Source organism: Oncorhynchus keta, chromosome 24 (assembly GCF_023373465.1).
Source record: "Oncorhynchus keta strain PuntledgeMale-10-30-2019 chromosome 24, Oket_V2, whole genome shotgun sequence".
Lineage (NCBI taxonomy): Eukaryota > Metazoa > Chordata > Actinopteri > Salmoniformes > Salmonidae > Oncorhynchus > Oncorhynchus keta.
In genome coordinates this window covers 31,233,836-31,246,517 of record NC_068444.1, presented here as the reverse complement: position 1 = coordinate 31,246,517, position 12,682 = coordinate 31,233,836, and the positions used below count along the sequence as shown (strand labels likewise).

General features: G+C 44.9%; 1 protein-coding gene across 5 annotated transcripts in view; it reads right to left on the bottom strand.

Moving 5' to 3' along the window:
- Positions 1-915: 915 nt before the first annotated feature.
- wu:fj29h11 (uncharacterized) overlaps positions 916-12,682 on the bottom strand; it is a 55,663-nt gene continuing 43,896 nt past the window's right edge. For all 5 annotated transcript variants that reach the window (XM_035734416.2, XM_035734418.2, XM_035734419.2 and 2 more), the window contains 16 exons: positions 11,994-12,136; positions 10,253-10,452; positions 7,318-7,583; positions 6,997-7,234; positions 6,674-6,854; positions 5,690-5,816; positions 5,466-5,546; positions 5,193-5,381; positions 4,807-5,072; positions 4,490-4,638; positions 4,204-4,400; positions 3,969-4,091; positions 3,666-3,887; positions 3,365-3,500; positions 2,401-2,557; positions 916-2,272 (listed from right to left, as the gene is read on the bottom strand). In XM_035734416.2, the coding sequence (XP_035590309.1) occupies positions 1,799-2,272; positions 2,401-2,557; positions 3,365-3,500; positions 3,666-3,887; positions 3,969-4,091; positions 4,204-4,400; positions 4,490-4,638; positions 4,807-5,072; positions 5,193-5,381; positions 5,466-5,546; positions 5,690-5,816; positions 6,674-6,854; positions 6,997-7,234; positions 7,318-7,583; positions 10,253-10,452; positions 11,994-12,136 (3,149 nt within the window). In that variant the 3' untranslated portion in view covers positions 916-1,798. The remainder of the gene's footprint in view (positions 2,273-2,400; positions 2,558-3,364; positions 3,501-3,665; positions 3,888-3,968; positions 4,092-4,203; positions 4,401-4,489; positions 4,639-4,806; positions 5,073-5,192; positions 5,382-5,465; positions 5,547-5,689; positions 5,817-6,673; positions 6,855-6,996; positions 7,235-7,317; positions 7,584-10,252; positions 10,453-11,993; positions 12,137-12,682) is intronic.

Here is a 12,682-nt window from a genome sequence, read left to right as displayed (position 1 = left end):
TACATCTCAAAATTAGTAATTGGTCATTTTATTGCAGGACTATGATGGACATTGTTTCATATTACCACTATGATCAGCACAATTAGAACTGTTTGGATGCATGACAGTCTTGTAACAAACAGTGGCTTCCTCTCCATCATCTTAGTTTAGGCTAATAACTGATCTGAAAACAGGAGAATGTTCACTACAGTAGGACTTTGCTATCACCTGTCCAGTTCTTTCAGATCACTGAAGATGAAGGAAGAGAGAATACACCTTAGACTACCGCACCTGGTGCATTAAACTGTCACTGTGAGGCGTGAGAAGGACTTGTTATTAGACCTACTAACATATCATTACCATCTCTGATGTGGTGTTACCAACAGGTTGCATCACAAGAACAGATAGAGATGGGAGAATGCCAGCAGTGCTATCTAGATACCATAACAGTACACACTCCCTCATACCACAGCGTTACATTCCACAGAGAAATACACACAAGACAGGGAAGATACAAGCCTATAAAAATACTGCAATGACTAAGTGTGTGTATGTATGCATGTATGTATTTGTCCTGTCAATGGTCTGTTCATTATTATACAGTAATTACAGAGGAACGGTGTGAGTCGTGTGTGGAGCCTGTCTGGTCTGGCAGCCTGCTCTGTTTCTGCGTGGTTTATCTTCACACACACTCATCATAATCACTTAATCCTCTGGTACAGAGGCCTCTTAACTATTCTGTTCCTACAGGGTCTGGATGTCACAAACAAACAAAGTCTGCTGAAAAGAGCAATGAGGAGTGTGTGTGTATCTGCGTCACAACGCAGTGCTAGCATTTTGTGAGGCGCGGCACCCAGACTCAGAGCCTATGATTACTTTACAAAGATCAGAGAAATGAAATGGTACAAAATAAATTAGACTATTTTTGCTACCATATTACCGGGAAAGATGTTTTATTTTTCAACGGAATGATAAAACAAATCTAACATCAACAGTTGTTCAGTATTTTCATTTTTTGGGGGGGCTGAGACAAAAAGAAAATATTCTGTTTGAATCAAACACCTTATCTCGGTTTCAAAACTGTATATCTTAACTCACAGTCCAGTATGACGTTACAATATAACTGGCTGAATACCAGGGAATGTCCTGACTGTCAACCTGCTTGGGACGGAGAACAGGGCATAAACCTAATATTTCAAAAGTGTATGTTCACTTACATCAGACCAGTCAAGATTCAACACATCTTCAAACTATAAAAGGTTCTTAAATGAAAATCTGTGCATTTAAAAGGTGGTTTAAAAGGCAGCACAAATCCATATAAAACATTAGTTACCAGTAAAAGTCTTCTCTGCAGTCCTTCTGACTATAGTGCAATAGCTATAACATAGAAACCCGACCCCTCTCTTACACAAGAGGTAGATAAAAACAGCGTGCATGATAAAATAAACAGTTAATAAACTAAAGGAAGCAACTTTTTTCAACAAACAACACAAATGTTACCATAGATAAGACACACTCAGGAAATAAATGTGTTGTTTCAGCTGGTATTCGTCTTGTCATTCACTAGGGAACTAGTGTTAATAAAGTAAGTATTTTTTATGCTATTAAATTTAACAAATTCAACAAAAGTGGCACCTACATTATGGTATCAAGTGGTATGTTCCACAGACCTGAATCCAAATGTTACTGGAGGGACAGTAAGACACATTCAGGAAGAAAGACATACTTGTCTTCGTGCAAAATGGCACCCTATTCCTTATATAGTGCACTTCTAATGGCTAGGGCACTATATAGGGAATAGGGTGCCCCATTGTCTCTCCTAGACAAAGAGGAAGAGCTCCAGGTCTTTAGCATGGAGGTGTTGGGCCAGGTTCTGTATACGACACAGACGGACCTTTTCGGAGTCGCCCGCGTTGTACACCCTGAACACGTGATACCGCTCCTTCTCCCTCAGAGCAAAGTCCAGCTCGTTGGCCGAGAGGTGGATGAACGCTCTGTCCTTCTTCACCGTTGACTTCACCTCCACAAACACCTCTCTCACTACCATCCCTCGCTTCTTCTCTTGTTTCTCCTCCCCTGACTCCCCCTCCTCTGACTCCCCCTTCTGAGTGAGGTTGAAAATTAGTTTGAAGTCATAGGGCTGGCCGCTCTCTCCGCACTGGTTGTACCAGGTGACCAGGCAGGGCCCCCCGGGGGCCTGGCTGTCTCTCCAGTGACAGAGGAAGGAGAAGACCAGCTTCTCGCCCCACTCCCCGATGGCCACTGTGTCCCTCTGATCATCAGAAAACAGCACCTACAGAACACACATAGAAATACACCTTTTAAAAAAGGTGCACTTGGCAATATGACTTCCTGCATATAGAAAGGACGAGCCTCTTACTGTGCTTATAAATCATCATATGTGTGTGATCAGTCACTCACCGTGGAAGGTCTCTGGCATTCAAGCTGCAGGTCCTCCAGGAGGGCCTGAGGATGCAGAGGTTTAGCCCAAACAGGTGAGTCCAGGGCCAGGGGAGGACGCTGGCTAGCCCCCTGGAACATACTGGATACCACCCCCTCTGGAATGGTGGTACTGAAGCTGGGAGAGGGGGAATGAGGTCAGTACAGGTGCATAATCACTTCACCCCCACCTACATGTACAGATTACCTCAACGAGCCTGTAACCCTGCACACTGACTCGGTATCGCTGCCCCCTGTATATAACCTCAATATTGTTCTTCTTACATTTACATTTAAGTCATTTAGCATTGTTACTTTATTATTATTCCTTTTTATTTTTGTCTACTTGGTAAATATCTGGAGTGGTGTGAAGCTCGCCGCCATTGGACTCTGGAGCATTGGAAACGCGTTCTCTGGAGTGATGAATCACGCTTCACTATCTGGCAATCCGATGGACTAATCTGGGTTTGGCGGATGCCAGGAAAACGCTACCTTCCCCAACGCATAGTGCCAACTGTAAAGTTTGGTGGATGAGGAATAATGGTCTGGGGCTGTTTTTCATGGTTCAGGCCCCTTAGAACTTGACTGGCCTGCACAGAGCCCTGACCTCAACCCCATCGAACACCTTTGGGATGAATTGGAACACAGACTGCGAGCCAGGTCTAACGTCACAACATCAGTGCCCGACCTCACTGGAAGCAAGTCCCTTCAGAAATGTTCCAACATCTAGTGGAATGCCTTCCCAAAAGAGTGGAGGCTGTTATAGCAGCAAAAAGGGGGACCAACTACATATGAAAGCCCATGATTTTGGAATGACGAACAGGACTCCACATACGTTTGGTCATGTAGTGTTGCAAGTAACATTTAAAAGATGCCATATAATGGACTACTGCAAAAAAACTAAATGATCAGAGTGTACAAGCTGCAGCCAGGGGATGGGTCTTACGTTTGCTGGTTGTGTCCACTGGTCTTGTCTGGTCTGTGCTGGTCTGGGCCTCTGGCAGCGTACTGGCCAGACTCTCTACCTGCCACAGCTTTGTCTGCGTTCTGCTCTGCTTCCACTGCTGCATCCTGACTGGGCTCTGTGTGTAGTAAAACAACCAGGAGAGGAGAGAATTACAATACTGTTCCATACGGCTTACAAGCATATGATCAAATGTATCAATCGACAAATCAAACAATCACCTAATCATATACCATCATAAACACCTAAATAAACTCCATAATAAGGACAAAGAGGGTCTGACCTATGGTACCCAGGTGGCTGGGATGGTCCTCCGCTGTGCCATCGCAGGGGCTCTGACTCTGGACACCCTCTCTCCTTGCATCCATCTCCCTCTCTGGGTCTCTCTCTTTGGGGCTGTGGTTGGAGATGGAGCTGGGGCTATAGCTGGGGCTGTCTTTGGGTTCAGCCGGAGGGGGCCACATCTTCAACACCGCCTCCACTGGTCCTGCTGTCTGCTGGCGCTCTGAGAGGATACGATCATACAGGATTACGGGTACACACTATATTCACACAGAAACACACACACAGAGACAACTCTCAGTACCTGTGCGACTGGCTGCTGTGTTGGAGAGGGAGGCGCGGGGAGGCCAACACGTTAGGGTCTGCTCTCCATCCTCCTGCCCAGGACGGAAGTCATCTTCTGGGGTTGAGACAACCGGTGATGCCACTGGAATTGGAGGAGAGGAGTTCTAACAAGGAATGTCTGCAGTTTACTTCCATATCTTCAGTCATTATATTCCGATGAGTGTAGTCACATTGGTCAGTGCAAGACACACTACCTGGTATTGGCTGTACAGGTAGTACAGGTTGAGGGACCTCCCATGCCTCCTCCTCACTGGGCAGTTCTCCTGGGCACTCCTTCTGAAGAAACCTCTTTAGAGCTGCATTGTCTGGCAGTGATGTCATCAGACCACTCAGGAAGTGCAGCAGCTCCTTCCTGTGACTGCTCTCGAAGCTGAAGAGCTTCACCAGCTCTCTGAAGAAACACACAGTCAGGAGCTATTTACCAACACACACACATACCTACCTGCGCACACACACAAACATACACATGCGCGCGCACACCTGCAGATGTCGAGCCTGGCTGAGAGGTGGTCTTTCTGGATGTAGAGTTCCTTGTTGTCCTTCAGTAGACATATGACATCCTCCATCTCTACCACGGGATCCTCCTCATCACTCACAGACAGCAGGTACCGCGTGTACAACATACCTACCTGCACACAAACACAGGTTCTGAGGTGAGGTTCCTACCAGTTTAAAAGGTGTGGTTCTCAGCTAAAGTGAGGTTCTAATGTAAGGTTCTAAGGCTCTAATATGAGTTTCTCAGATTAGGTTCCACAGTAAGGTACTAATGTGAGTTCTAAGGTGAGGTTGTACTATACCTGTCCGTAGGTGAGCTGTCTGATGGTCTGCCTGATGTTGTTCTTCTTTAGTTCCCAGTAGAGTTCTTGCAGGTCCTCGTGGTGGTAGAGGAACCTCTGGATATAGGGAACCACAGACTGCACAAGGCGCTGCATGGAGGGGCAGGGTCTGTAGTGCTCCGTCTGTGCCTCAGTACTGACACATTGGGACAGGAAGCGTACGTCACAGATCTTCAGGAACAGAATCCTATCTTCCTCACTGAACCACCCTGCACTGACAGACCAACCTGGGGAGAGAGAGCGAGAGCGGGGAAAGGAGAGAGTGTCAGATATACAGATCCACAGCTTCTCCATGTACTTTCCCTATTAAGTCACAATGTTGACGTTTGCAGCGTTATGTCCAGTACCTTGGGATGGTCCAGTCTTGGTCCTGAGTGCAGGCTTCTTCTCTGGGAGGGGCAGGTTGAGCAGACACACCTGTTTGTGGGCCTTAAAGATCTTCTCCAGCTCTTTGCTGTCTGGTATCATGGGTCTGTGGGCTAGAGTCACCCAGCTGTTGTCCTTAGTGGGGAACACCCTCTTATCCAGCAACATCCCTGAATATCGGAGGACAATAAGAATGTACATGTTACTAAAACCAGTCCAATAAGGAACTAAAGTGTGTGTGTGTTGTTCCTCACCCTTCAGTGTAGAACAGTATCTGGGGTTGGTGCTTAGGTTTCGCTCCTGTTCTCCCTGTCCAGGGGTTTTACACTTGTCAGCTAAAGAGAGACAGACACAGAGAGATCGTTATTTCGACAGGAAATAACAGACACAACAGAGAGTTATTCAGACTGGGTTCAGGTAGAAGGGCATTATATAACTTCCATGAAAGGACCGTGACTCAGAAGAGGGAGAGACTCACCCAGCCTGGCGTAGAGTTTGGACACATCTCGGAGTACATCTACAGTAGGTAGAGGACAGGAGTTACACACCAGCTCCAGTAGAACCACATACTGCAGCATGGATGGGGTGAGCTCCACCTTTAACAACTACAGTAAGAAAACACAACACAGTGTTGTTTAAGAAAATATACTCAAAGGAGAAAGAAAAGCATCAAATTGGTGTGTCATCTAAACCCCCCCCAACCGACAAACAATATATCTCTGTTTTGAAACATTTTGGTGATATGGTATACATTGAGTATACCAAACATTAGGAACTCCTGATATTGATTTGACCCCCCCCCCCCTCCCCTCCCCACTCTCAGAACAGCCTCAATTCGTCAGGGCATGTACTCTACAATGTGTCAAAAGCATTCCACAGGCATGTTGACTCCAATGCTGCCCACTGTTGTGTCAAGTTGGCTGGATGTCCTTTGGGTGGTGGACCAGTCTCGATACACACGGGAACCTGTTGAGTGTGAAAAACCCAGCAGCGTTGCAGTTCTAGACACAAACCGGTGCACCTGGCACCTACTACCATACCCTGTTCAAAGGCACTTAAATATTTTGCCTTGCCCATTCACACTCTGAATGGCACACCAACACAACCCATGTCTCATTTGTCTCCAGGCTTAAAAATCCTAAAGTGGATTCACCTGGTCAGTCTGTCATGGAAAAAGCAGGTGTTCTTAATGTTTTGTATACTAGTATTTCTGTTGTCTAGTCAATATGAATCATCCAGAGTCTTGATATTACATACAGTCTATAAATAGACAACATGTACAATACATTTCCATGTCAGCTGAGAACTCTGGACAGTGAATTTATAAGATGATATAAAATCTGTCATCTGAAAATGAAAAAGGCACATATACAGTTCTTTGGTTGAAGTGCCATATATATATTAAAAGGTATGACATATCAATAATCCCTGGGTTAAAACAGGAGTATGAGTGGTTCCATACCCGTTGGAAGAGGTCCTTCATGTCATCCAGTTTGCTGTAGAAGGGGGCCAGGACTCTGGGTTCCTGTACTGTACTGTCAGCCCCGCGGGTCAGCTCCCGGTAGCGGACAAACATCTCGGTGGGGTCGCTCCAACACACCTCCTTCAGGTGGTAGAACCTACCGGAACACCAGTCTCCGTTCCTGGAGGGACACGACCAACACACACATGGGTTAGAGGTCAGGGCTGTGGTATACCTGTTGTATTTGCTGAACATGGATGGTGTGTTACATGGGAGGGGTTAGAGGTGAGAGGTCACGGGTTGGGGTTAGGGAGGTGACCTACCTGTTGTACTCTATGAAGACGGCCGGTGTGTGTTGGAACAGCTCCTTGAGGTTGGTCTGAGAACAGTTCTTGTGCAGGAAGGAGTACACACTGTGGACATGCTGCACAGTCGAGCTAAACTCTGACCCCTCCTCTTCCTGCTTCTCCTGCCCCTCTGGACCACTGGCTGAGGATGTTTTTACACACCACTTCTTCAGGTAGCCAATCAGCTCCTCCACATTGACGCTGTTCTTCATTCCTACAGAAAAAATAGGAGCCGGATTAAGGACGCCTCTGTAATTTGTAGTTTTTGTTGTAGTTCTTACACTGACACTTTCTTACCTAGAGTCCTGGTGAACTCGCTGGGGGTCATGTCAATATAGCTGACGTGAGTCCCCAGTAGATTGTGCACCTCAGGTGAGTACAGGTAGACTGAGTTAGGACACAGATACTCCGCCTTTCTCCCTCCCTCTGCACCTGCCTGCAGACAATAGGCCGGCACCCAGGGAAGGCAGGACAGGAAATGGAAAAAGGAGGACTTGGTGCTCTTGATTAGCCGGCCCTCGCTGTCAATCACCTGGGCTGTCAGATACTGAGAGTACCGGTCACTGATAAAAGTAGAAGGAGATAGGGAGAGAGAAGGAACTAAATAAGTATGCTATAATCAGAATCGGAATGAATGAATCCAGTAATTGTTTAGAGGCAAACTGGATAATGTGAATTAACAAATGTCTGAAAGAGATGAGTGCAATGTGATAATGCTCAGTATCACATCCGAATATGACTCAGTAGACATGGATGGTATGAGAAGACCATCACTACTAGCTAAAGTAGCTTCAACTCCACAGGCCTACATTATTTACCAGCAGCATACCACCCTGCATCCCACTGCTGGCTTGCTTATGAAACTAAGCAGGGTTGGTCCTGGTCAGTCCCTGGATGGGAGAACAGATGCTGCTGGAAGTGATGTTGGTGGGCCAGTAGGAAGCCCTCTTTCTTCTGGTCTAAAAAATATCCCAATGCCCCAGGACACTGCCCTGTCTAGGGTGCAGTCTTTCGGATGGGACATTAAACAGATGTCCTGACTCTCAGAGGTCATTAAAGATCCAATGGCACTTATCATATGAGTAGGGGTGTTTACCCCGGTGTCCTGGCTAAATTCCCAAGCTGTCCGTCATCCCCATCTTACAATTGGCTCATTCATCTCCCTCCTCTCCCCTGTAACCATTCCCCAGGTTGTTGCTGTAAATGAGAATGTGTTCTCAGTCAACTTACCTGGTCAAATAACGTTAAAATAAATATATTAGAGTATTAAACCATGACAATTCAGTTCTGTCCAGTCCTTTAAATGTGCACGCAATTCTCTTCATTAAATAGAGCACTTCCACTTCCTACCCTGCTAACCTGGATTTTCAATTATTATAAGGAAGCACACAGACACAAGAATGAGGAGATAGGAGTGAGGATACAAGTGAGTAATCTTCAGATTGAGAACAAGACCAGATAGATCTCCCAAAACTTAACTCCCCCAAACACAGCAGGGATTGGGCTGGATTAGGGCGTCTCGGTGGCAGACTGCAGGGACTATAATCTAGGAGTGTGGAGGCCTGTAAACCCAGCTCCTCAAAAGAGGACTCAATAATCCAGTGAGTTGTCGGGGGAGTGTGGGTTATCATATTGTTTAAGAGTGTGTGAACATGTTTGTCATACTTTGGGTGAGTGCAGAGGTTTGTGTGTGTGTATGTATTAGAGGTCGACCGATTATGATTTTTCAACGCCGATACAGATTATTGGAGGACCAAAAAAAGCAGATATCGATTAAAATCGGACGATTTTCATATATATATTATATCTATAAATAATAATGACAATTACAACAATACTGAATGAACAAGGAACACTTATTTAAACGTAATATAGCACATAAATAAAATCAATTTAGTCACAAATAAATAATGTTCAATTTGGTTTAAACAGTGCAAGAACACAGTGTTGGAGAAGAAAGTAAAAGTGCACTGTGCCATGTAAAAAAGCTAACATTTAAGTTCCTTGCTCAGAACATGAGAACATATGAAAGCTGGTGGTTCCTTTTAACATGAGTCTTCAATATCCCCAGGTAAGACGTTTTAGGTTGTAGTTATTATAGGAATTAAGACGCATTTACTATTTCTCTCTATACCATTTGTATTTCAAATACCTTGGACTATTGGACATTCTTATAGGCACTTTAGTATTCCCAGTCTAATCTCGGGAGTTGATAGGCTTGAAGTCATAAACAGCGCTGTGCTTCAAGCATTGCGAAGAGCTGCTGGCAAACGCAGGAAAGTGCTGTTTGAATGAATGCTTACGAGCATACTGCTGCCTACCACTGCTCTATCAAATCATAGACTTAATTATAATATAATAAACACACAGAAATACGAGCCTTAGGTCATTAATATGGTAAAATCCGGAAACTATAATTTCAAAAACAAAACGTTTATTCTTTCAGTGAAATATGGAACCGTTCCGTATTTTATCTAAGGTGCTATTACATTGCACAACCTTCGATGTTATGTCATAATTATGTACAATTCTGGCAAATTAATTACGGTCTTTGTTAGGAAGAAATGGTCTTCACACAGTTCGCAAGAGCCAGGCGGCCCAAACTGCTGCATATACCCTGACTCTGCAAGAGAAGTGACACAATTTCCCTAGTTAATATTGCCTGCTAACATTCATTTATTTTAACTAAATATGCAGGGTTAATAAAATATACTTGTGTATTGATTTTAAGAAAGGCATTGATGTTTATGGTTAGGGACATTGGTGCAAGGCTTGTGCTTTTTTCGTAAATGCGCTTTTGTTAAATTCATCACCCATTTGGCGAAGTTGAAGTAGGCTCTGATTCGATGATAAATTAACAGGCACCACATTGATTATATTCAACGCAGGACAAGCTAGTTAACCTAGTAAAATTATCAACCATGTGCAGTTAACTAGTGATTATGTGAAGATTGATTGTTTTTTATAAGATAAGTTTGAAGCTAGCTAGCAACTTACCTTGGCTCCTTGCAGCCACCAGGTCCTTTTGATTCTGCACTCACGTAACAGGTGGTCAGCCTGCCACGCAGTCTCCTTGTATATCGCAATGTAAGCGGCCATAATCGGCGTCCAAAAAGACAGATTACCGATTATTATGAAAACTTGAAATCAGCACTTATTAATGAGCCATTAATCGGTCGACCTCTAGTATGTATATATGGTGTGTAGACAGTGGAGGAGAGGAGTTGGTTACCCAGTGTCCCAGTTGGTCTCCAGTAGCTCCAGCAGTGCTTGTCTCTGCTCTATGAGGACAGGGGCAGGCAGCTGCGCCGTGACCAGAGAGAGGAGCTCCTCACAGGGGTAGTCATCCAGCACACACCCCTCCTCTGGTCCTCCGGCCCTGCCTGCTCTACATGGCCACAACTCACTCTCCACCGCCCAGGGACTGGAGGCCTGGGAGAGAGGGGAGGATGAAGGGAAGGGGGGATGGTAAGGAGAGAGTACAACAATGACAGGGGATAGAGGGAAAGAGGAAAAAGTCCATCTCAAATGTGTGGACCTGTGAGTGACTCGGCCAAAACCTTGCATTAGTAGAAATCAAGACTCTTCTCAGGGCAGAATTTACACTGCAGGTTAGGAGAATTAACGTTGCCGGCTAGGATAATTAACATTGCCGGCTAGGATAATTAACATTGCCGGTTAGGAGAATTAGATTAAGGTTAGGGAAAGGGTTAGCTAAAATGCTAAAACTGTCCCCAACGCGAACATATCTAGCTACAACCAGGTCTGCCATGAGAACAGTCTGGGTTTTCACTAACGCGATGCTGCCCAAAACCGAGGAGGTGAAATCAAATCGTATTGGTCGCGTACACATATTTTGCAGATGTTATCGCAGGTGCAGTGAAATGCTTTTGTTTCTAGCTCCAACAGAGCAGTAATGCCCAACAATACACATAAATCCCCCCCACAAAAAAAATATTAAGAATACTGTAAAAATTAGCCCCCCCAAAATAAAATAAAAACTGCAAAGTTCTCTAGGAGCTAGAGTCAGGTAGGCCATGTTTGTCGGTGCCATCTTGGTAGATAGTTGTGTTTGGGAGGCCGGGTTGTACTTAAGACAACATAATTCAATTGATTTCAGACATCACATAAGAGTGATGAAGCCTTCAAATAACTCAGTCGAATACCAATGACAATCCCTTTCCTCACCATGGTCTAAAATAGACCTTATTAATCCATCGCCGATGTGACATACCCCGGTCTTAAAGAGTTGTTCACCTCAGTCACCTCTGCGATAAGTATGGGAAGATTAGTCATGCCTGGGAAACAGTCCTATGTTATGTTGATCTCTAAGGCAGGGACGGGCTGGGACAAACGTGTGACACCAAATCAGTTGCCCATCCCTGCTCGAGGACATTCATAAGAAGACTTTAGCCTTAGTCAATAGTCATTGCTGCTGATCATGATGGTATCCTATTCATATTATACTTTTGGCTAGAGCACTACGTGTGGAATCTGTTTATCATCCATAGGCTAATCTAGCCTTAGCCAAATCTAGCCTTAGCCAGTCAGTGTGTGCGTTTGTGAATGTGTTTCTCATACTTTGGGTGTGTGCAGACAGCGGAGGAGAGGAGTTGGTTACCCAGTGGATAGAGCACAAACAGTGTAATGTTTATGGTCTATCCTGTTGCCTAGTCATTGTATCCCTACCTATAAGCACACATCTCTCTCTCTCTCTCTTTCTTTCCTAAGTAAGCATTTCACTGTTAGTCTACACCTGTTGCTTATGAAGCATGTGAAAAATACAATTTGATTTGAAACAGGAACTCTGATGCACAAGTAAATACCACACAGAGTTTATGGTGGATTCTAACCGTCTCAAAGTCACCAGTCAATACTGTGTCTGATAAAACAGATCAAAGCATTTTAACTTCTACATCCTCTGTTTATATGGGTCAAACATACATATGCCTGTTCCCATCCTCCCTCCTCACCAGCTCTTTAGAAGTTAGAGTGAGTCTCTCTTTCCTCAGTATGAGTCTCTCTCTGACTCCCAGCCTAATGAACAGATCTCTCCATCCCTCCACGTCTCCATCTGTCTCCACATAACAACCACTCAGCAACACCCAGTCCACACCTGGAGAAAGGGAGAAAAAGACAGAGACAGCGAGAGAAAGAGAGAGAGAGAGAGAAAGAGATAATGAGTGGTGTAGCTTTAGCTTATGGACTAATGTGATTGTAAATTCAGCCAAGCAGGGGAGCAGAAATTGAGGAAGTGTACAGAGAAAGAGGCTTGTGGTTAGGAACAGGATGAACAGAGGAAAGTGAGTGAGAAAGAAGTGGTTAGTCTCTCCTCTTTCCTTTAGAGGGAGGTCAAGCGTGCAGATCCACTCTGTTACATAACTAATGACACACACAGCTCCCCTCTTCACAGCATTTCATGCCTTCTTTACCCCTCACAATTGAGGCTGCTATACACACGCACAAACTCTCTCACAAACTCTCTCACAAAGGGGGAAGCTAAACACACACACACACACACACACTCCAGTGCACTGTCCAAAATTTCACCAGACGACGTGGACCAGGCCATGTTTGTTCTGGGGACAGTCACAAAGGACAAGGTTTACTTCTGGGAACAATATCCCATTGTAGTTAGTCATGCAGTATTTGGGCCAGTTCA